The following is a 23,645-nucleotide window of genomic DNA, read 5'->3' as shown; positions in this document are numbered from 1 at the left end:
CTCGAATTCTTTAACATACTATGTATAACTTAATTTTCACAAAATAATACACCTGAAAAAGAAATCAGACCGTTAAAAATAATTTCAAAGAAAACAAGAATATTTGCACTTATAAATTAGTGTGCTGAGAAACAATGATGGCGGAAGTATTCCACACCCTCAAGGGCGGTACGAACTTTTTTCTCTGTCCTTTTCTACTGATGAAAGGAGAAATGAAAGAGCAGCTGCTAGTATTTGTAATAGATTTATTTAACAAGATAAAACAACAATATCACATCCCTATCACATAGTAATGATCTTGTGTATTGCTGAAAATGTCACATTGTAAATAAAGTAATAATAATAATAGCAATAATATATATACATAATAGATTAAAAGTAGTTTCTTATAAAAAGTGAGGAAAAAGGTTGAAGGAAAAGTAGTTGTCTGTTCCCAAACCAGTCTCTGGCTGAGTTAACAACACTCCACGAATTAAAATCAACTTGTTTCGTTATATTACAAGTCTTTTTAAATAGTTCTCTTGCACATCGAATGAATGAATGCGATTTTTTTTTTTTAATGAATTTTCCTTTGAAAGGCACAATATGGGCGAAAATGAAAATAAAAACACTTTGTGCAACCGCAGGCACTTCATTCTTAAAAGTTTGCCTGTATTATTAATAAGCAATAATTATTATTTCGTGTTTTTAATTTTAAAATTTATTTTGCTCGTGACACTACCTGAGATAGTTTTGAGCAGTTTGTCACACACACAAACTAACAACAATAATAATAATAATCATCATCACTCTCAGCTACCATCTTGAATCACACACACTCAGTAACACATCTAAAAAGTTTGTTCTGAAACGCGGAACGGCATTTAAGGCACTATTTTTGCAAAGCGATTATGTTGTAATTGTATTCGTAAAGCACAGTCAGATATTGTGTTCTTTGTAAAAATCACTTCTGCTTCACAAATAATATACAAACACTATTTTGTCTTTTTATCATCCACGTTTTTTCTTCCACAACATTTACACAGTTTTTCCACTCATAAATACTCTGGAGTTAGCTGTCATTGCGAAAGGAGATTAGTGTGAAAAGGCTTGCTACTATTGTGGCTTCCATGGAGTAAACAGATTGGCAACACTGGGTGGCACCTGACCAGAGAACGTGCCGCTTGCTTCGCTCAAGCTTCTTCCTGCAACACACAACAGACATTTATAAATATACTGTATAATAAAGATATTCACAAAGTTTTAATATAAAAAAAAAACATATCTAATAAATAAATTGATCAATTTACATGAGTGGATACGACTATTATGAATTAAGAGAATAACTTACTAAAAAGAATACAAAATTTACCATTTTTCTTTTGCTTGTTTTTTCATAAAATGAAGATAATGAAGATAATGAAATGCAACTTACCACAATTATACATATTATTCTACATCAGAAAATATGACCCTGAAGAATTTCCAGTGTTGCCAAAATAACAATTCTCTGAAAATCTAAATTAAAGCAGCAACTAAGAGCGAACTTAACTGCGTTTGATTATGTATCATGTTTTGATATCCTGTAAACTACTTTTTAAATAACATTATTATTTAATTTTATTAACTGTATGTTAAAACTATTTTATTACAAACTAAATACAACTATTATTATTATTATTATTCAAAAAGTAGTTCACAGAATATCAAAACAACATGATACATAATCAAATCCAGTTGAGTTCGTTCCTATAGTGGGTGCCTTAACTTAGATTTTAGGGGAAATGTTATTCTGGCAACACTGTAATTTGTGTGGATGGCAAAACTGAAAGATCTTCAGGTTCATATTTTCTGTTGTAGAATAACATTATCTACGATTGTGGTAAGTTGCATTTCATTATCTCCTTTGACTTATGAAAAACAAGCAAAAAGAAAAATGGTAAATTTTGTATTATTTTCAGTATGTCGATTATAGTGTGGACTCTGAAGATATTTCAGAAATGGCGGAATAGTTCAACGTAAAAAGACATACGCGTTATTGTACGAATAGAAGCCTCATGAGCATACTAAAATTGTGGATTATTACATTAATTGATTTTTGTATGGAATTTATTACCCACCAGAGCTTTAGTATGTGCAAGAAGCTTCCATTTGGTACAGCTGAATTAACGTATGTTTACGTACAAATATTGTGACGTTCACAAAACTAAAAACAACGAGACTATAATATCAAACATTAAAAAAATGTGCGAGCATTTTCTGTGCAATTCTTCTTTTATTCCACTATTTATTTCAAGTCAGATCACAAAACATTCTAAAATTTGAAATAATTTTAGCTTTACATACGAATATATAATCAGTATGTCACTGCTTTGGTAATTTATATATTGATAACTTATTATTATTATCGGTTGACTTTCTAAGATACTATATGTAAATCTCTTGTAACTGAAACATCACAAAATGAAATATCTCTATAATATGGTACTTGTAAAAGCAACTTCCATTTATAGTCAATTTAAATTCTAAATTAAATAATGATAGAAAATAGTTAATGAATTAAATATATGTTTGAGAGCTCCAACTGAACGAGACCAAGTTAGAAAATATAAACTAAGTGCTGAAAGAAAAGCGGATCCATTTGGGATTGAGAGTTAAAAGATGTTCCGACATACACCAGTAGTTTGACATTATATTTCATTTATATTTATTTTGTTAATTGAAACTGAAAAAGTGTTCCTTCAATAAGTATTGAGTATTTGATAATGTAACTGAAAATGTGTAAATTACGTCTAGCCAAACGATTAGTATATGTTGTACTTGGTTCCATTCTTATACGAAAAACTTTTCGGTGTTAGCAGGATCGTGGAGACAAGAATTGGAAACAACTGTTTAATATACGCGGACAATGCATCATGTAATAAAAAGAGAGCCCATTGGCGGCTTGTAAGGGAAGTCACATTTATAAATATAAATATATTGTTACAAGCTAAGAGAAAGCTAATGGAAGAAAACTAATGTAGATAAGGACTAGATCAGGAACGTGTTCTTCTCTTAGTTTAAGCAATAAAACTAATTTTTACCGATGGGGTTTCCCTCGAAAACCGCCACTGCCAAAGCCCTTCGTGGGCTGTAGTACAAGGAAATTTGATTTTAAAAGGTTGAAAGAGGAGGAGAAAATAGAAACCATATGTACTCTAAATGAACAATCACACGTCTCAAGTATAGGGTGTAGGGTTATCCACGAAACAAGCGTTGAAGCTATCTCGTCGTGAAAGTGATGTCTCGTAAAACGCATTTCCTTCTATTGCAGAAGTTGTCTCATGTCATGTCCTGCCTCGTCTCGTGAATAATCCTAGTAGGGCTACTGAGCAGATACAGAGTCAATAGATTTGGCACTAGCTACGATAGCGTAGATCCTAATTCATGAATATTTTAGTTATTTTACTCGAGGAACAAAATTTGGAAAATACTGTACAAACAGGATAAAATTATAAAGAATGATATTTACTAAAAGAGAAATAATTTACATTGCGGGGCCCAGACATATCTAACGTTTCTATGGAGAATATATGCATAAACTGATTCAGGACGACATGTATCCACTTCTGGTTTAAACTGACTGTTCCGGGGCCTGAGTATTTCTAGTAATTCTATAAAGAAATGAACAATAATCTACTAAAGATGTCAAGACGAACCGATTGATATCAATTTTGGCCATTTTGCAGTACTGATGCTCTGCGATATAAATTGTTACTAAACGGAAAGTGACTTCCCAGATGATCAAAACTGATATCAATCGATTCATCTCTTTATCCTAAGTTGACTGATACACATATTGTCTATATAGAACCACGAAAATCCTCAGGCTTCGGAAAGTAAATAATGACTCCAAATTCAAAGTGGGCGAAATGGGTATCAACCGATTCGTTTCGTTACCCTTAATACATTGGTGTATATCTCTATAGAACCAATAGATATGTCCGGGCGACTAAGAGTAAATTGTTCCCCTAAAATTGTCTAATCTAGCGTAGTTCATTTATTTGTAAAATATGCGTGTCTTTGCCCTTATGTTTTGTCCTTGGAATTTCCCCCAGCATTACAATTGCCCCGTCATTGAAGGGGAAGAAAGACGTCCTCAGTTTAAAGACAATTTTGCTATCATTTTTCAACTAACATATGGACCACCTCACGACAGTGCGGCTCAGTTACAACAAGGCCCTGTCACGCACATTCGGAAAATAAATGAACGCTTAAAAGAATTTGATAGGAGTACTTCTCTGTTATGCATGCTTCTACTAATAAGGATTTGATTGATTCATGTAAATGGAAGGAGTACAGGACACACCTACGGCTATCTGTTAATTAATCAATCAGTGTGTGCGTGTTGTATGCGGTTGACTTCGTTAGGCTCGCTCGACACCCGCCGTAGCAAAGGCCCCATGTGTAGGGTGGTTGGGGGAAGCCCTGCAACAGACAGACAAACACACAACATGGAGTTCTCCGATATTACAACAAACAATACACATCTAGTCATGCTTACATTGCACTACAAAAAACATGCAGTGTTGGTAAGACTGTGGAAACTGTGGGCAAATTACGAAAACCTTAATATTTTCTGGTACACGGCAAAGAGGGGCAGTTATGTAAATAGAAATGCAAAGCACACTTAAAGCCCGCCACTGAGTGCTGGCTCTATAAAATAGTTTCAAATTCATGTGCCTTCCCAATTAAGATTTTTTTTTTTTTTTTTTTTTTTTTTTTAATGGATACCTATTCCTGTATACGAATGAGGAATGACCGAACACAATTCTTCAGTTAGTTTAATACAGAGTCTGCAACCCTGATTGATGTCCATGAGAGATTTGGCAATATAGTGTAAGTCACAATGTTTCATGTACTATCTGCTCATGTTTTTCTGGCTTGCCTCTTTCTAACGTCCATTGTGCTGATCGCGTGCTGTATGGAAGGAAGGGGATTTATTCTGCAATTTCGGGATTTAATTTCATCTGAACTATGTTTACGTAACTTTTTTTCTTTCTTTCTTTTACAAGTAATTTTGAATTATATTTTAAACAATTGACACTTAAAATATTATTATGAAAGCGTGCACGCCAAAACACAAATATATTACACTTGTAACTCAATGTCGAAGGATGCAATGCCAAATTTTACGAACAAATAAACATGAATTTCTATCTTTGTTAGCTTGAAGGTCACATTTTGGATTTGAGTCAATTGTCAAGTCATTGTATGAGGCAGGCAACATTCATGAGGAGTTCAGCAACTTCCCCCCCCCCCCCACTAGACTAGAGGAATTTCACGCATAATTTGGATTTTCCTTAGTAGGTGTACGTGTTAGTGCTGAACATGAATAGTCGAATAAGTGACTAATTTGCTTTTGAAATTCTGCAAATTGAGTACATTCTTAAATTTGAATTTATCATCAAAGTATAAACGTCTCCTTGAAGATAGTTAACTTTTCATCATTACTTAGTCTTCGTAGCACTTCCAAATTATACTAATAATAAGTATGTACTAATGGGTATGTAACTGAATGATTTTTACAAAATCGATTAGGAAATTCAAAATTAAATATTAGGTTGAACAGCGAACGACATAAATTGTTTTCCACTTCTTGAATAACATGACTTCTTTGTACTGAGTAAAGCATTGGACATACACTAGAAATATGGTTATGCAATGGCAAATTCGTTATTTTTCTTGTAATATTTCTGCTTCACATCCGAATTTAAAGAATGCCTTTTAAAGTGAAGAATCAGTAGAAGGCCTAAGGCCAGAGAATTGTGAAGAGAGGGAAAAATGAAATGAAATCTTCATGCCGGTTAGGCTAAAGGAGACGGTGATGAGAAATGAATCAAATGGTGGAATGAAGAAAATGGGAGGAAACGGGAGAACCCCGAGAAAACCCACGAACATTGTGTTTGTACACCACAAAGTCCACACGGCGCGAGCTGGGATCGAACCAGGGACCCCCAAGCACCGGAGGTGAACGCTCTACCACAGAGCCACCGCGCCCCCCTTTGTGGAGAGAGGGAAAGTCTGTTTCGTTCCCATGGCCTTTGTGACCTTCCCTCTTTTAGAACTCTGAAGCCGGCACTGACCATATCTTATATTGTCATTTGTTCCTTTTCGAATTATTCTGTGTTTGTTTGGGCACCCACTTCTACTGAATTCAACTATTGTGAAGACAGAGCACCATCACAATTAGAAACGAAATGGTCTTTTAGTTTAATGTTCCACGATTATGCCCTTTAGGCTAAGGCAAGTGAATAATAATGGAAAAATCGGTCGAATGAGAAAATGGGAGGAAACTGGAGTATCCTGAGAAAACCCACAAGACATGGATATTGTCCACCACAAACACTTGGCCGGGGATCGAACTAAGGCACCAGAGGTAACTGAGCTACTGTGCCCCTCCCCCCACCATCGCAATTGTAGAGATGGAAATATCCAATGACATCGCCACTGTGTCTACTGTCATCGAACTGATCCATTGCATACATAACTTCGTACGTCAGGAACGTCAGGATTGTGAAATGGGTGCATTCTTAATGAGGCGTTACAAGTTATTGCAATGCGATACGTACGGAATGTTGCGTGGTACAACACCGCTGACATACTGCGAGCATTTCTCAATTGATTTAATTACCAAACGAGTAAAACAACTTCTTATGGCTACTAAGTGATTACAATTACGATACATGACCTTTAAGATAAATAGATACAAACCTGTAATTTTGTGAAGTTTAATGAAATCTTAAACAACGTTAAACCAAACGTGTCTATGGGTTATGTCCTTGAGTGAATGTCAAATAACGTTACTTAATGTTATGTTGTGCGTAGTGGAAGATTAATCAAGGGAGAGAAGGATGTCCAAGCTTCCAAGCTCAGATTTCAGGTGTTTGTATACACATTTTACTATGGTAAATATTATTTTTGCATATCTTGCTCAAGAGGGGTTAAAACCCAGATCTCCCTTGCGTACGCTCTTGCATGTACTGTACCTTAGCATGTCAGAAGCCCAGACGCGGCACAAGTTTCCTCTTAACATGTTATTCCTGAGTCGTCTTCTCCAGGGCCAATATGACACACTCTTTCTGAATAGATTTTAATTACGGTTGCAGAGTACCCGTTCTTCGCACGGGGAGAATGCGTTTCATTTTGGGCATAAGAGACTGAATTTGGATTTAACAGCATCGGAAGTATCATTATTTGTCTCCGCGACCCCGAAAACTATGGATTCCACACTAATATCGGTCATTTTCGATTTTTAAATATCTCCCCCCTCCCCTACGTCGTACCGTCAAAGTGAAATGTAAAAAAAAAAACACACACACACACACACACACACACACATTCCAAGCCCGAATCTCCATGTTGAAAATTTGATAGAGATCGGTAGGGTGGTTTAAGACGTATTATAGATTACAATTAACACTCAATTAAGTTGAGTGTAAAATATATGCGTTCCCTTAAAGTAGCTTGTTAGAATATTCAACGTGAAGCTGAAGTTACGTGATTTAGAATGTATTACATTAAATTATCTACATAACTTAAGAAGTAACAGGTCGAGAAGAATTCTTTGCATTATGACTTGTATATTTCTTATTAAATCTATAAATACTTCAACTGATAACTTCAGTAAACTTTTTTTTTTTTTTTTTTAATTTAAAGTTAACTAGCTATGCCTTCCTATCATCTGAACAGATCGTGAATGAGGCTTGGGCCTAATTAGATGCTAAATACGTAAACACGAAAAATAAACCAGACCAACTGATATTCATAAGCGGTTGCTTTGCATATTAACAGCGCCAACAACGGGTTTCACGAGAATTAATAATTAGGAGCATGTTCGTAAATGCAGTGCACAAAGCAGTCAAGCAGATAGGACTGGCTTTATTTAGAATTCAACCCACTGCATTCAAGTTGAGATATTTACAGAGAAAAAAAGAAAATGTCCACAGTGAACCTGCTCTGTCAGTGTGACTTTTAGTTTTTATCAAACTAATCTTCCTAATCCTAGTGAACGCCAGTGAAATGCATTATCTTACGTCACCGCTACTATGTGTCACTTGATATTAATATCACATTCTGGCATTTGTCGTAAATTTTAATAAAATAAGTTTACAAATGTTCTATTAAGGACAATGGAATGCAATGATGATATTCTGAATCATTAATTTTGGATGGAATGCAATGTAACTGAAAACAAACCTCCTCCTTCTTCACCCGTTTAATACCCCAGGTAACAAAGACCGTTGGGCAGCGTATTACATAATAAAGTATTAAAAGTATAGCGTAGATAAGTATAGGATGAGAGGTTACCACCTCCCACGCCGTGACACGTGTGTAAAAACAAACCTTATGACTTCATATACATAGTTACGTATTGTATTTTCCAGGAGACAATATATTCAAAACCACAGTGTTACCAACAACGTTATCAATAATGTCACTAAACGTACTGCGAAAAGTCGCTAGAAACTTTAATCGTAATGGAAATAAAGCTAGTTTATTTGCTGTACGACATTTCAAAAGTCGCTAAATCCCTACTTCAACAATGGTAAACGAAACAAATCCTGTCTTTAAAATATATTATCAAATCGCTACATTTAGCGACAAAATCCCTCAATTGGCAACACTGCAGTGGGTTCAAAAGAGCCGTTTGTGGGAGGGTGATTTTTTTTTTTTTTTTCCTGGAGGAAGAACGTGTATAATATGTAGCAGATCAAGTATTTGTGTTTGTAGGTTTTATATATGATATTCTACAATAACTGCAATGATGATTTTAGAGGTTGACTCCGGGGGAAATTTACTTCGATGTGAGGATGTACTTCAGCACAATTGAAAAAAAAATGCGATATGTATAGAATAGCAGAAGAACACACGTTCTCCCTACATGAATCAGTTGCTACTGTATGTGAATGTTATATTAATTTCGTGCTTGATTAACCCTTTTAAATTTTATGGAAACTATAGTTCCCATGGTACAGTGTCTTTTTTTTTTTTTTTTTTTTTTTGGACAGAAATGAACCAAGAAAGCTTTTTACCTCTGTTTTTATGTGTGTTTTCTCAAGCATAGAAGCATTGTAGAACATGCTTCGTGTTTTTTTTTTTTTTTTGTATCTCGGGGTCATGACGTCACAACTGAATGACGTCATAAGGAGATTTTTTTTTTGTTACACGTAAGTTCATTATTTTTTGGCGGGCTTACTTTTGCAGCTAGAATATTAAAATTTTGTACAAACATTCAGTGTATACCCTAATATTTATATATATTTTTTTCAGCTCTGTACCGTAAGTAACATGGGCGGAGTCCAGAGGGGCGACAAGGGGGGGAATGCGATTTTTGAGTGATATTTCCCTTTTCCCTCAAATTTCCCGCCTCTGGTACATGAGGAAATTTTTAAAATACGATGTGAAAGAGTGTTCTATTCTGAAGAGAACGAGCTATGAACCATGGTCCTAGGTTAATTAGGGACGTCTCAGGAAATTTTTTTTATTAATCCGGGTCATTTAAGGTGAAATGGGGCATTGTGGGGATTTTTTTAAATCCCTCCCTTACTTTTCAAGATAGGAGCCTGGAATTTTATACATGGACTCAGTATACCAGTTGCTATCTCCTGATTTTTTCCCTGATGTCTGCGTTAACACAGGGGCGGCTCCAGAGGCCTTTAAAATTTAAAAAGAGGGATTTCTTAAAGAAAAACTGAGGGATTTCTACATTTTTTCCCCTCAGGTGCATCATAGGGACATTTGAATAGTACTTTTGAAAAGACAGCTCTATTCTGAAGAGAACGAGCTATAAACCATGATCCTAGGGTAAATAGAGACGTGTCAAGAAATTTTATAGTTACATTTTGTGTTTTTAGGCCTATTTTGGGTGCATTTTTTATGCTTTCCCACAGAGGTAAAAAAAAAAAAAAATGTTCGTCCCTTACTATTCAACCTATGAGAACAAAACTTGGTACAGTTGTTTAGTACACTAGGTAGTATTTTTTTTTTAAAAAATAGTCTTGTGCGTAGACCCATGTGGGACCCAGAGGGCCCCAAACTTCTTTTTTTTTAATCCCAAAAATCTCGATTTTCCCTCAAATATTTCCCCTCTGGTACATCATAGGGACATGTAAGTGGTACTGTTTGAAAGGATGTTCCATCCTAAATAAATAAATAAATAAATAAATAAATAAACGAGCTATGAACCATGATCCTAGGGTAAATAGGGATGATACTGTCGCTGCTTATCTGAGACTCAAGAAAAACGCCAGAATTTAAAATGGTTAATACATGTTAGTGTCTATATAATGACGTTAGTATCTGTACTGCAGTGACTTCTATTAGACTAGTAGCAGGTGGGAGGAGAATATGTGACTGTGTTAGCATTCATATGTAAAAACAACAAATAGTTGGAAGCAGGCCCGTAGCAACAACACTAAATTTCACCTTATACATACAAAAAAAAAAAAAAAAAAAACTAATTTCGGGAGTACTGAGCCCCTTGGTCACCCCTAACTATGGTTTTGGGGGAGGGCGCCCCCTCTGCCCCCACATGCATCCGTCAATACTCAAAACTATTTATTACTCTATTTCATAGCACTTTTTATGCTAATCGCCGCTGTTTCCTCCCTTTTTTTCTTAAAAAAAAAGAGGTTTCTCGCGAATTTTATAACATATGACTGTTCATAAAACAAGTATTTCGGGGAGACCAGAGTGTATGGGAGTTCCCATATTTAAATCACAATAATGGATACTGATCAAGATCAATATTAAGTCGACCAGTGGCGTAAACAGAATTTCATCAATGGTGAGGTGAAATCCGAAATTTCATGTTGCTTCAGGACATATGCGATGTTTAGATCCTATTACGGTATTGTTTTTAAAAACTATCCTAAAGAACGGGGAAAGGTTTAAAACACGGTAACCATCTTCGCGCACCACCTTGTCAAAGCCTATTCACCATTCATTTCTGATCGTGGTCCTTTTAGCCTAAAGAGAACGACAGAGGGAGTAAAATTCAAGAACTCAATACAACAGAATGGTTGAGAAACGTTCTAAATTATTTGTGAACTACTTGCATCCAGCAGCGGAAGCAGATTTCATTACGGGGGGGGGGGGGAAGCTCCTAAGTTCATACAGTTTCAGGATTATTTTATATATAATCTTCTTAATATATGTTTGTTTTTTTGTATAATATCTTGTCCAAGAAAGTGTTAAAACCCGCACGCCTCTGTTTGCGTACGCCACTGATGAGATCCATATTATAAGTATCGAGAACTGCAATGACTGGAAATCAACGTAACTTCTGATGAAACTAAGCAACCATTTTTCAAACCGTAATTATGAGAGGCCTGTTAGTTTCAGTAAATCTACAAGAAGGTGAATTTTAAGGTCAATTCCTGTTTTTCTTGTGAAAGCATCCACATCGACTGGTGACCTTGACTGATCTCTTTTCCATTTAGAAGTTGTAGATTATTCCGTTATCTTCCCACAGCATTCATTACTACATGAAATGCTTACGAAATATAAGGAAAAACTTTTTAACTTGTGCTGGATCGTTGTCCTTGCTTAGAAACTACATCAAACTAGCATTCAAAGGCTATAAATAAAATTCTTTCATTATCAGCGTTTTTTTTTTTTTTTTTTTAATCGTTATTTGTATGAAGATGGTATGCGGGCAACTTCTTTAATCCCTGTCATTGAAATTTATCTAATTTTATATACTCTTCATTATTAGTGTGTATAACAAAACAAAAAGACCAAAGATAAGGCAAAGATCAATCACAAATCTGATTGAGCCGAACAAAATTATGTTTGTACATCCCCATGCGTAGTTTTCGAGAACTATGTAGTTTTGTAAACCTAAAAACCTATGGTTTATGTTAACCAAGGCACCTACTAAGCTGAAAATGGAGTGAAATACGAGGGTGATTGAGAAAGTAATACTTCCAAGCCTACTACTTGGCCGATAGTACTGCAAAATATTCTAAACTGTTTATTATTAATCCACTGGTCTTTAAGCTATAGAATTTCACTTGTTTCACCTTCCTATCTCTTCTCGTTCCAGAGTAATGGACTAATCCATGGCATCCAGCATTGACGTTCGGTTGAAACAACGAGCTGTTATTGAATTTCTGGCTACGGATAGTTGTGAGTTCAGGAACATTAACCGCAGGCGACAAGTCGTGGATACACCATTACAACCTGCAAGCGGAGCGTCAGTCGATGGAGTACCGCCACACGTCCTCTCCTCCGGCAAAAAATTCAAAGTTCTCCCATCTGCTGGCAAAGTATTGTCGACATCTCCTTCATCCTGCCTATAGACCGGATGTTGCGCCCTGTGATTTTTGGCTTTTCCCCAAACTTAAGGATCACCTTAAGGCCCAACGCTACAGCTGTGACGTGGAGGTGGAAGCAGCAGTGTGGCAATGGTGTCGCCAGCAGCCAACACAATTCCGCTGACGGCATGAAAAACCTTGTTTCGCGTTGGTGCAAGTGTTGCCGGTAATGGAGACTATGCTGAAAAAATAATGCCACCGTTTGAAACTGACTTTGCAAGCTTTAGACTGACACCTGTATCTGTGCTGTCAAATACAAATGAAGGTATTAGCTTGGAGGCATTACATTCTGAATGACCCTCGTATACCATCAGGAAGCTTTCGGTATAACAGTAGCAAAATGACAGGACACAGTATTGCAATTGAGAACAGCCCAACAATTTTTGATTATCACTTTTTGAACTTTAATTTTTCTTTGGTATTGTCAATCGATGAGACAAATGAATCGACAGAAGACCTGGGTTCAATTCCCGGCAGTACCTAATGTGATTCGGTTCCCAGATTAAGCTGCAAGTCCAAGTCTCATAGCCTATAGATGGTTACCGCGTGGTGAATGAAACGCTGAAATGGAATCAACCAATAAGTGAATCGACACATATCGAGCTGAAAGAAATGAAATGCTTTGAGAGTAAATTCTCATGCACACTTTTCGAGAGAAACTAATTTTTGTGGCCGCTCATTGCCAATATTAACGGATACTTAAGTTTTACGTCCCACGATTATACCGGCTAGGTTAAAGGAGACGTTGATGATGAGAAATGAAAGAAATGGTGGAACGAAGGTGGCAGGAAACGGGAGAACCGCGAGAAAATCCACGCACACGGTGTTTGTCCACCAAATTCACTTGGTGCGAGCTGGGATTGAACTAATCATGTTTTTAAAAGTAACGGATTGTGTCTTCTAATACTGACACGAGTACTATTACAGCACTTGAAACACTTTACATCAGAGATTATCAAGCTGCATTACTATATTCATTGTACATTAACTGCGCTGGCTTTTCCGTAAAATTATAAAAATAGCTACATGTATGTACTCTGCGTATGTACGTAATTGTTCCTTTTATTTGAGGTCATTAAGCACTATTTCTCAAGGATCATATGACTCAACACAGACTACTGACGACGACGTCAGCCAGGAGGCGCCTTCTCTGAACATTGTCAACAGTAGAGGAATGTTGCTCTGAATAATGTTTAACAACTTCCCCGGTTGCTAGTGTTGCAGTATTTTATTAAAAATTTATCTTACATTTATTCTTTTTTTTTCTTTTTTGTGATTTCCCCCTCTCTCAAACATACGGAGCAGTTTTGTACCTGTGCAAGCGGCGGCGAGTACATAATATGCAGAGTGTTTCAAAACATGACAACGTTTGGGAGGTGATTCCTGACCAAGATCAGACGAAAAGTATAGACCAACCTGGCTGTAGAAATCCATCATTTCGGAGTTACAGCTGTCGAAAATATGAAAAAATGAACTTTAAGTGTCCATAGCTCCAATACTATAGGACCTACGACAGCTGAGTCAAAAATTCGCTTATCTGCTTTTGGTATGCCGCTATTTACAGAACCCACATAAAATGCTAAATCTATCTACATTTGCAAATCGAAAGCACATAGATGAATCGTGATAACGGTATTACATGCACCATCGTATTATCTAGTTCACTACGTTTCTGCTTTTCGAATATTTTTATTTCTTTTGAAGATTTTACAGAAAAACTAAAATTAGCTGTAGTTTAATTTCGCTGTAGCGAAGACCCTTAAGAACTAATATGAGCCCTTTCCAAAAATCCATGTTTCAGAATCGTAAGGTACTTAAACAACAATTTTTATAAAGGGAGTTTTACTACGGGCATATAATTTGAAGTACTCACCAACTACCTCTACAAAAATTGTTGCGGAAGTACCGCAGGATTCTGAAACACATACTGGTTTCTAAGTGAAGTCTTGGCCCGACTATAGTAGGTCCCATAGTATTGGAGCTATGGACCTTTAGAGTTTATTTTTGATCTTGTTTTCGGCAGCCTGTAACTCCAAAATGGCAGATTTTTGCAGCTAGGCTGTATATTTTTTGTCTTATCTTGGTGTCAGGAATCACCTCCCAAACGTTGTCGGTGTTGTTTTGAAACACTGTGTATTTTAATCTCCATTGGTAGATTTTTCACTCTTTCTAAATGTTACAAAAAATATATCTTATTGAGGGACAGAGTAGAGCATACTCAATTTGACAAAGTTCATCCCTAAAAAGCCGACCGCCTACGTCGATTTCCTCCACACGAGAACGATACATTTTATTTAGTTATTATTATTTGTCTGTTTTGCATGCAACGTACAATTAGGATTACTCCCAAGTAAGCAGTAATGTTGTCAAACTACAAAATAAAAGATGTCCATGGTTTGAAAAGAACTTTCCCAAAAGACAAAAAAAAACCATGCAACTCGTCAAGGGAATCACGCTGGACAAAAAAAGATTCTGTCGCTTTAAACGCCAAAGGAATAAAGGTCATCTACAAATGAAGCAATCTAAAAACTATTGGGACTTTTTCACAGGAGATGGTAAATTTCAGGCTATGAGTAGCAGCGGGTTGAGCCTAACGTCATTTGACATCTGATAGTTCAAGCTACTAGATGTGTAAAGAGATGTTGGAATTCTTATAATAAACATAAAAGAAGTGTGCCATGAGAACGAATGAATTTTCCGCAAAACTACTACAATTTACAATTTTATTTCGATAAAACCGCAAATGTTGCGCACGCCCATGAAGAAATTTGTTGTTTATGGGCAGGATATATTTATCATAAGCTACAGCCAAATGTGGGTTCGTTTGTTTTAGATTATATATATATTTGTTTTGTTTTGTTACTGTTCGTGTTATAATTCATTATTTTTATTTGTTTGCTTTTCTTGTCGCTTGTTCACCATGTCTTTAAAGTTTGACAACATCATTGGTGCGCTACTGATGTTTGTTTCCTCAAGTGTGCGTTTGGAAGACACCTCCATGAATTGTACCGAAATCTTCCGATGTATCACACGTAAGGCAAAATAGTTCTATGATTCATTTCGCGAGTCGCTGCTGTCAACTATAGAAATTCATAAAAAAAAACGACCGGAATTTGTCAACAGAAAGTGTGTTGTGTACCACGCTCACAATGTCAGACCGCATAGATTTTTAACGACCCGTCAGAAATTGAAAGAACTTGTCTGGGATGTTTTAATTCATTCATCGTCTAGTCTGAATCTGGAACCGTCAAACTATCACTTTTTCGGCCTCTGCAGAACCCCCTGCATAGCGTTAAGTCAGTTTCAAAAGAAGCGTGTGGAAACAGACGTGTTACAATTTCTTGATCAGAAACAACAGCAGTTCTATAGCGACGGGATTATGGTGTTGCCGAAAAAAATCGAGGTTATCGAACAAATAACGAAAGTTATCGAAGAAATAATGAAAGTTATCGAACAATTAATGGATGTTATCGAATAAATAATGGATATGTAGTTTCATAATTCACAATAAATCCATTCTCAGTTTTGGTTCTGAAGGCTCAATACGTTTTACAGGTACCACATTTCGGCACTTGTCTAGTAATTAAAAAATCCTCAAAGAACAATCACGGCGGCACCATCGGTTTCGAACCAAAGATTTCCTGACCATGAAGTAAAAACTAACGGCTAGTCTTCGCCTGCACATTTTATACTGCACGAATGGTATCACTATATTGGATTGGTGTAGACAGCTTGGCAATATATTTCTTCTATCTCACGTTATCACTTGCAATAAAGCTGATAACATAAAATGATCAAATGCTTCCTGACATTCAGAGAGTTTCAGCGAAGACACAAACAGAATCATAAAATGCATCATTGTTTCGCTTTATCTTCAAGAAAATAGTTTAAACATTTATGTCGTTCTGTGTAGCATAAGAGTTGTTTTTCCCGCCAAAAGATTGCGCAAGCTTCTACTTGATTCGTATATGTTATACACTGGAGGGATATTTTTTTTTTTTTTTAATTTTCACGTTGCTGTAGACGTTTAATTAGCAGGAAATCAACAAACTAGATTAAAATAACACAGAAACAAAACTTTAAGGCAGGGGTGGCTTTAGGATTTTAATTTTGGGTAGGCTCGCTCCCTCGCTTATGAATACATATACACATTTCATTGGTTAATGACGGTAGGAAATTACTTTCAACAATAGTGGTTGATGCTATTTGTTAAATAATTATCTACCATTAATATAAATAGTGGAAAATATATTTACTCTGTATTAGATCTTTTAGCGTTTATATATTTTTCAAAATTTTTGGGTACGCCCGTGCCTACCCACCCTACCCGCTAAAGCCGCCACTGCTTTAAGGCCAATAAAATTTCGAAACAGATTTCAACAAGAAAGTATAACATCCACAAGAGGAACGAATTCAAATACTCGCAACACTAGAAGATAGCACACGCCAATTCTCTGTAGAGATAACGTGTTCTAGAACAAGTGACGTGCTGCTGGTTTCCAAAGCAAGTACCTGCCTTATGATCCAAGTAATGCGCCAGAAATCACCCGGATTATTGATAAATCCGCGGAAAAAGTAACTGTTAGCGTGTAGAGATAGTAAACATCATCCTTATTACCACTGCCTATGAATGTCTTTCTCTTTTCCCCTCAAACGGTAGATTCCTCTTTTCAACTAACGAAACTAATAAACACGACATTCTTTTAGTAAACGAAGATACAAAATGTTTAGAAACGCCCTTAATACATTTAAATTATAGTGTAACATACTAATACTAAAATACTAACAAATAATTTTAAAACATTAATTTCTGTATTTACTTGTTCAACTAATTTTTAATCTTGGTCTACACAGAAAAATCTATAGCATTCTTCTATGCTATAGAACAGATAATTACGCAACAATAATTTTACCTGTTTGTGAATCTGGAAATTTATAAGTTTTGTAGTTCTACTTATAAACTAAACGTTCCAAACTGGATTTTTGATCGTGTATGATTATGTACTTTAACAACATAAGAATTTAACATTGTACACATCTGAATTTCCTTTTTCTAGAAAGAATGTGAAGCCGCCGCTAACATACATTTGATAATCTATTTGATAATATGTTTATCCTTTTAAAAAACAACGTCTATCTTTTATCTATGTTTGAAGAGAACTTGTAATAATATATCTAAACACGTGAGATACTTTAGTGTGAATATACAGAACAATCCTGAGACTAATCGCAATGGTCGTTTTCATAGCTGTCAACAGTAACAATAGAATCTTTAGATTATAATAAGACTGTCGCAGTTATTGCAAATAATTTTCCCGATTAGACATATCCGCAGCTGAAGTTTAGTGACACTGAAATAAACCGGTACATAAAAGAGATGTCAAGACAAACTGAAAAATGTTTCCTTGCACATTAAAATTTCTTTCTACATGAAAGGCCGCTTTAGTGAGTCAGAACACATCCAGCCTGCAGTTAGGGCTAACTGACACCCTCATTTAGATGTTCCCCGCTCTGTTGGAAAATAAAACTTGGGATGTCCTGTTTCATTTGCGGCAAAAGCTGTGTATGTGTGTAGAAATCGCCGTCAACACTTTCTTATGAGTCAGGCCCGCCCAATATACCTGTCAGGTAAACCTTACCGATATACCGGAACGTGTGTGCCGGGCCTTTTGACGAAAAACACATCAGCCCAGGGGCGGATCCAGGACCGACTTCTGGGGAGGGGCGGTGGGTTGTCATACTGCTACTTTTAAGGGCTCTAAACTTTGGGATGTGTTTTATTTATATATATAAAATAAGAAAGTCTCCTCTTCTGGGGGGTCGATCGCCCCCCTTGGATCCGCCCCTGCATTAGCCTGTGGGGTCTCGCATATGTTTCTCGGAGACATGTGATTTTCCTAACTCGTAAATTCTCACACTCGAAAGTAAAAACACAGAACATGCACGAGCCACAAACAAGGTACGAATATATCCCAGAGACAACAAACATCACCCCCATTTCTTCTAATATAATTCTGTTTTAGCACCTACTTCTAAACTTCAGAACTTCGAATTTTCAGAATCCTTGTGCCTCCATCTTCAGGTAAAATGATAAAAACTAAAAGAAACAAACAGAGGAGATCGAAGGTTGTGTAAGAGAAACATTAATGATATAAATAGAATAATAAAATAAAACACAGAAGTGATTCGAAATTTATACTACGAGTATTATCAATATTTGAACATGCAAAACATCCGAAACAATCAATCGATATGATTAAAATTATATTTTTAAAAAAATGAAATACGAATAGAAGTAAAAAAGAAATAGTCAATTTTATTTTATTTTTCTGTCCAAGGCTGACCTTTGCTATTTTAAACAGTACTTATTTCGCTTTTATTAAAAACCCGGTGGTTCATTCAGAACTTTGACTGTACATAACTTAAGAACCAGAAGCCTGTTTACCATGTATTTCATACACTAACACAGCAGGTCAAGGTCTCCCACTTTGCCAAGTTTGTTTGCAATCGGGTGAGTTCGGCTGAACTCGTGTAATATCGTGAACTTGTATAGTCTCCTTGATCTTTTAGGGAAAATTAAACGAACGACAGACAAGGACAGATTGAGAAATTCAGTCAACTATGTGAGCCATTCCTTATCAAATACAAAATTATAAAACTGAATTTTGATTCCGGCAGGAAAGATTGGACTAAACATGATTCCTATTGATTCAGAACTTTCATACCTAGAAACTAATTGGTACGGTGATAGATTGCTATCACATGATAATTGGACGAAGTGTTTAAGTGCTGAGCAGTTTTATAAGTGTTATCGGTTATACTGTTCTGGTTTTAGACAAATTCAACATCTTCCACGTATCTTCTTCCTGCATTTTGAATTTTTAAGTATCTTCCCTGAAGATGGAGCCACAATGATTCAAAAACTTACGAAATGTAGAAATTGTTGATTGTAAAGCAATGTGAAATACGTATTACGCTTTCTGTGGATTTTATTTATTACTGACGTTGATTTAATAGTTTTTTTAAGTTCTAGATGGATAGCTGTCAAAATTTCCGATTATTTTCGTTGTCTTACAGTTACTGACGAGTTGAAGAAAGTAGTCTGGACGCAAGGGCGCCCATCAGGGGAGGAAGCAAGGTGGGCGCTCACCCCCTAGAGGAAATTGTACTTCAGAATATCGAAAATTCAATAGATTTTTTACATTAGTTACAGCGAAATTTGAAACTATTTTTGAAACGTCGCTTATACTTGCCCCTCCCTGGAAACCACAACATGGGCGCCCTTGTCTGGACGTAGTGAAAAACATTTTGTAGGAAGAAAAAGAAACTATGATAGACTGATATTTTCTTTAAAATGATGAGCTAAGCTCTCGAATAATATGAGATTACTATGGCATTAAAAAGGAACAGATAATAACTGTCACCTTAAAATATTAATAGTAAAACTTTAAACTTCACCTGAACAATTATTGCTCTCGAAAGGAAATAATATATATTTAAAATAAGTTGAAAGGAGTCCTTTACCTTGTCTGCGAAGTTCGTCCTGTATTTTGTAGAACTCGTCGAGGTCCTTGGCACTGCACAGAGGAGTGTCCACCTCAAAAGTACTGTTGAACAGGCTGTAGTCCACTTCATATTCACCGCGGTCCTTGCGGAACTGCACCAGGGGCTCGAATCGGTGACCCCACAAGATCTCATTGGGAAGAAACGAGGACCGTGCCTGTGTGGTCATCCCCGTGGACTCAATGCAACCCTCGAGAATCACCACCACCTCGAACTTCTCCCGGATGAGGTCGGCTGCCGACATTGTGTACAAGGGACTCGACTCATCGATTCGATGCACTACTGTCATTGGCCAGATAAAGAATATGTCGCTCTGATCACTGTCGGAGCCCACCACAAGTTCGTGCTGATAATAGCCCAGGGTTTCACCCTCCTTCGTCACCCGAGTCTTAATAAGCTGCGCTCGGATGTGAGCGCCGATGATATGGGACTTCCTCATATCCCCTACACGAAACATAAGACACAGCTGCCCATCTCGCTGGCAGATGACCGCATTGCGGCTAAACAAAAGTGTTTGTGCGCGGTTTTTGGGACGAGACATTTTGGCGAACACAATTCCCACCATAAAGGCTTGGATCATCACTCCCGTAATGCTTTGCAAACACATCACAAAGATGGCCTCGGGACACTCTTCCGTGGTGTATCGCGAACCGTAACCGATAGTGTGTTGGGTTTCGACACTGAATAGGAAGCAGGAGCTGAAGTCTTTGATGTTGGAAACGCAGGGCGTCCACTGGTTGCTCTCCTGGTGCTCCGGGAGGTGGTCTGGATCTAGGTCCCCGTGCGTGAAAGCAATCAGCCACCAGATGATGGCGAACCCCAACCAACTCAGGATGAAGCTCAGTGCGAATACAAGCAGCGTCCACCGCCACTGGACGTCCACTAAAGTTGTGAAGATGTCTTGTAGATAGCGCAATCGTCGTTTGGAGATGTTCGTCTGGACCACATTACATTCGCCACTTTTGAAGACAACCCGCTTCCGGGGTTTTCTTCCAGTCATCCGGTATCTGCTCCTGGAAGACAAAGATATATCGTTAGCAAAATGCACTATGCTTCGGACATCCTTATTTTTAAACATTTTTTTCTAATATGACTCAAAAATTACAGTAAATTATTTTGGAATCACTTAGTAGGGCTATTCCCTTTCCTTCGATGCCATGGTTACCTTAGTAAATATTCATTCAAGCGCGTCAACAGAATTGTTTCGCAGGTGCAGTTAGGTCAGTTCAAACGTTACACATTCAAAATTTGGGTAGAAATATTTTGAAAATGTATGGGAAACTTAAATATACTCATATGGATGACGGAAGTCAATTTTATTTGTTACAAAACATTGATTTAACTTTTAAGAAATATTTTTTTCTCTCTTAGTTTCTAAAAAAAAAAAAAAAAAAAAAAAACTCTCTCTCTCTCTCTCTCTCTCACACACACACACACAAATCCCATACGGCAAATTCGTTAAAAATTTCGGAAATACAATGACAAATGTTCTATAGCAGATACTTTTGAGCACTGTATCCTACATCCTATACAACCCTAAAAAATCAACTGTTAAATGGGTTGCATATACTTCAGGTATTTATCCATTAACCAGTTTGATTATAAAGACTAATAAAAGCAAAGTGAAGTTCTGGAGAGATTAAAGTTTGACGTCCGTTTAAGCATCGATGCTAGGAGACGGACTGTGAACAAGCACTCGGGCTTGAATCCGAGCTAAGCACTCCCACCGCGAATCAAACCCAGAACTACGCGCGCTAGCTACTCATAAGAAGGTACTAGACAAAGTAAATTAAAAAATGATATTACTAAAACGCTTCTGTGCGTTATTTCATAGTTGTTTCCATCTACATCTGTCGAACAACTCCCGCAGTTGTTCACTGGTCGAACACAAGTTGTTCTTATTACACAATTAATAAAAAATTAAATCAGTGCCAAATACGATTCTCCTGCAGAATATCTTTATTGTATAAAAATGGCTGTGTGCGTATATATTCCACCATAACTCTGGAACGGCTGGAGCAATTTCAACCAAACTTTGTACTCATATTCCTTGCAGTCTGGAAGAAAAGTACTGTCAGGGTTATACCCCCTAGCACACCTAGAGGGAGGGAAGACAGACGTATATATAAAAATGATCGAAAATAACCAATATTAACGTAGAATCTATAGTTTTCGAAGTTGCTGAAATGAATATTGACGCTCCCAAGAAGCCTCATCACGGCGAAATTAAAATACCGCTAATTTTACAGTAATTATGTGATATCTTCAAATAGATAATAAAAGATAATCGAAAAGTGAAACACGAGCTCCCTAGACAATATTACTTAACATGAGATACCGTTATCATGACTCACTTATTTGCTTTCGATATCCAGCCATTTAGAAAACCGGCATTTATTTTCGCGTTTCTAAATGGCTGCAAACGGAAAGTTACTAGATGACTCACGATAACGGTACAGTACCTCATGCATAATAATATTGTCTAGGGCGATCTTGTTCCAAGTTTTGGTTATCTTTTACGAGTATCTATTTGAATATATCATATAATTACTGAAAAATTAGCGCTATTTTAATTTCACAGTGATAAGGCCTCTTAAGTGCAAGTTCATCCCCATTTGCAGACGGTGAGATGGGGAAGTGAAAAATAAAATGTCGAAAATGACAGATTTCTGTCGAGTTGATAGTTTTCCGAGTCGGGAAACCGTTTGATCCGTCAGAAATGACTTTTTGCAAAATAGATAGTACCCACTTCAAGCTGGGTGCTTTAATCATATGAATTTGTTTAAAAGATGTATTCTATGGGTGAAGTAGAGTATCTTCTGTATTTTTATCATTACACTCTCACTGAAATAAATGCTCTAAGAAGGAAGGGGATTTAAATATTTCCCATAATCTTATCTTCCTCGTGAAGAATGGGCATTTTGGATAGTATACGTATATAAAAGAGGGAAATATCTGATAGGGATATTTCAGGAAGTAATATTCGACTTAGCTTTTAAATAGAGGTCCCGCAGCAATTATAATAGACCTCCAATTCAATTGATTATTCATTCTATAGGATTATTCATTATAGCCTTGTTACGTAGCAAAAAAGTTAATTGACGTGTGACAGATGACTATGTAATGAACAGATAATTAATTAGTTCTTGAGTGCGTGTTATTCGTAATTTGATTTTGAAGCTATACTTGTAGTACGACTTCCTAATTTCCGGTTTCATAACTTTTTTTAAACGAATGTGAAAAGCTGTGCTAACCCCACAAAGCTACGCTAAAGCTAGGACCTGGCTTTAGCGAAAACGCTCAGAAGATTAAATAATATATCTAGGGATGCGCACAAGACGAGATTTGTGGCTGTCTCGTCTCGAAAATGTGCTGTAAAAATGATGTCTCGACTCCAAAAATGTATATTTCTCTATTGGAAGAGCCGTGTCTCGACTCGAATTTTGTCAGGAAAATCCTGTCTCGACTCGTTTCGTGCGCATCCCTAAATATATCGAATGCATAGATTTATTTCCAATATACAGGGTTTTCATAAAGTCTGGACGGATTTAATTCGCTTATAATTTACATAAAAATGCTCATATTGAAATCAAATAAAGTGCAAACGGTAGCGGAAGGATTAAATTTTTACCTGTAATCTGCATGAGCTCAGTTCATTCACCGCCACACCTCCAACTGGGCGCCACTAGGAACGACTTCTGTGGGCTGTTGATGATGCTTTCCCTTACCCTGCTCACTGTTGCA

At 36.7% G+C, this 23,645-nt stretch overlaps 1 protein-coding gene across 4 annotated transcripts in view; it reads right to left on the bottom strand.

The window, feature by feature from the left end:
* Window positions 1-228: 228 nt before the first annotated feature.
* Window positions 229-23,645, bottom strand: part of LOC145665060 (G protein-activated inward rectifier potassium channel 3-like) — a 74,392-nt gene continuing 50,975 nt past the window's right edge. For 2 of the 4 annotated variants that reach the window (XM_081732318.1, XM_081732321.1), the window contains exons 2-4: window positions 19,863-20,914; window positions 4,328-4,446; window positions 229-1,184 (exon numbers count right to left, since the gene is read on the bottom strand). In XM_081732318.1, the coding sequence (XP_081588444.1) occupies window positions 4,349-4,446; window positions 19,863-20,914 (1,150 nt within the window). In that variant the 3' untranslated portion in view covers window positions 229-1,184; window positions 4,328-4,348. Of the gene's footprint in view, window positions 1,185-4,327; window positions 4,447-18,368; window positions 18,436-19,862; window positions 20,915-23,645 lie in introns of all 4 variants that reach the window. The other 2 variants (XM_081732320.1, XM_081732319.1) reach the window with 2 other exon arrangements.

Source organism: Thermobia domestica, chromosome 11 (genome assembly GCF_964235325.1).
Source record: "Thermobia domestica chromosome 11, izTheDome1.hap1.1, whole genome shotgun sequence".
NCBI classification, from domain to species: Eukaryota; Metazoa; Arthropoda; class Insecta; order Zygentoma; family Lepismatidae; genus Thermobia; species Thermobia domestica.
Note: the sequence above shows the minus strand (reverse complement) of the source record. Positions and strands in the feature narration are given on the sequence as shown.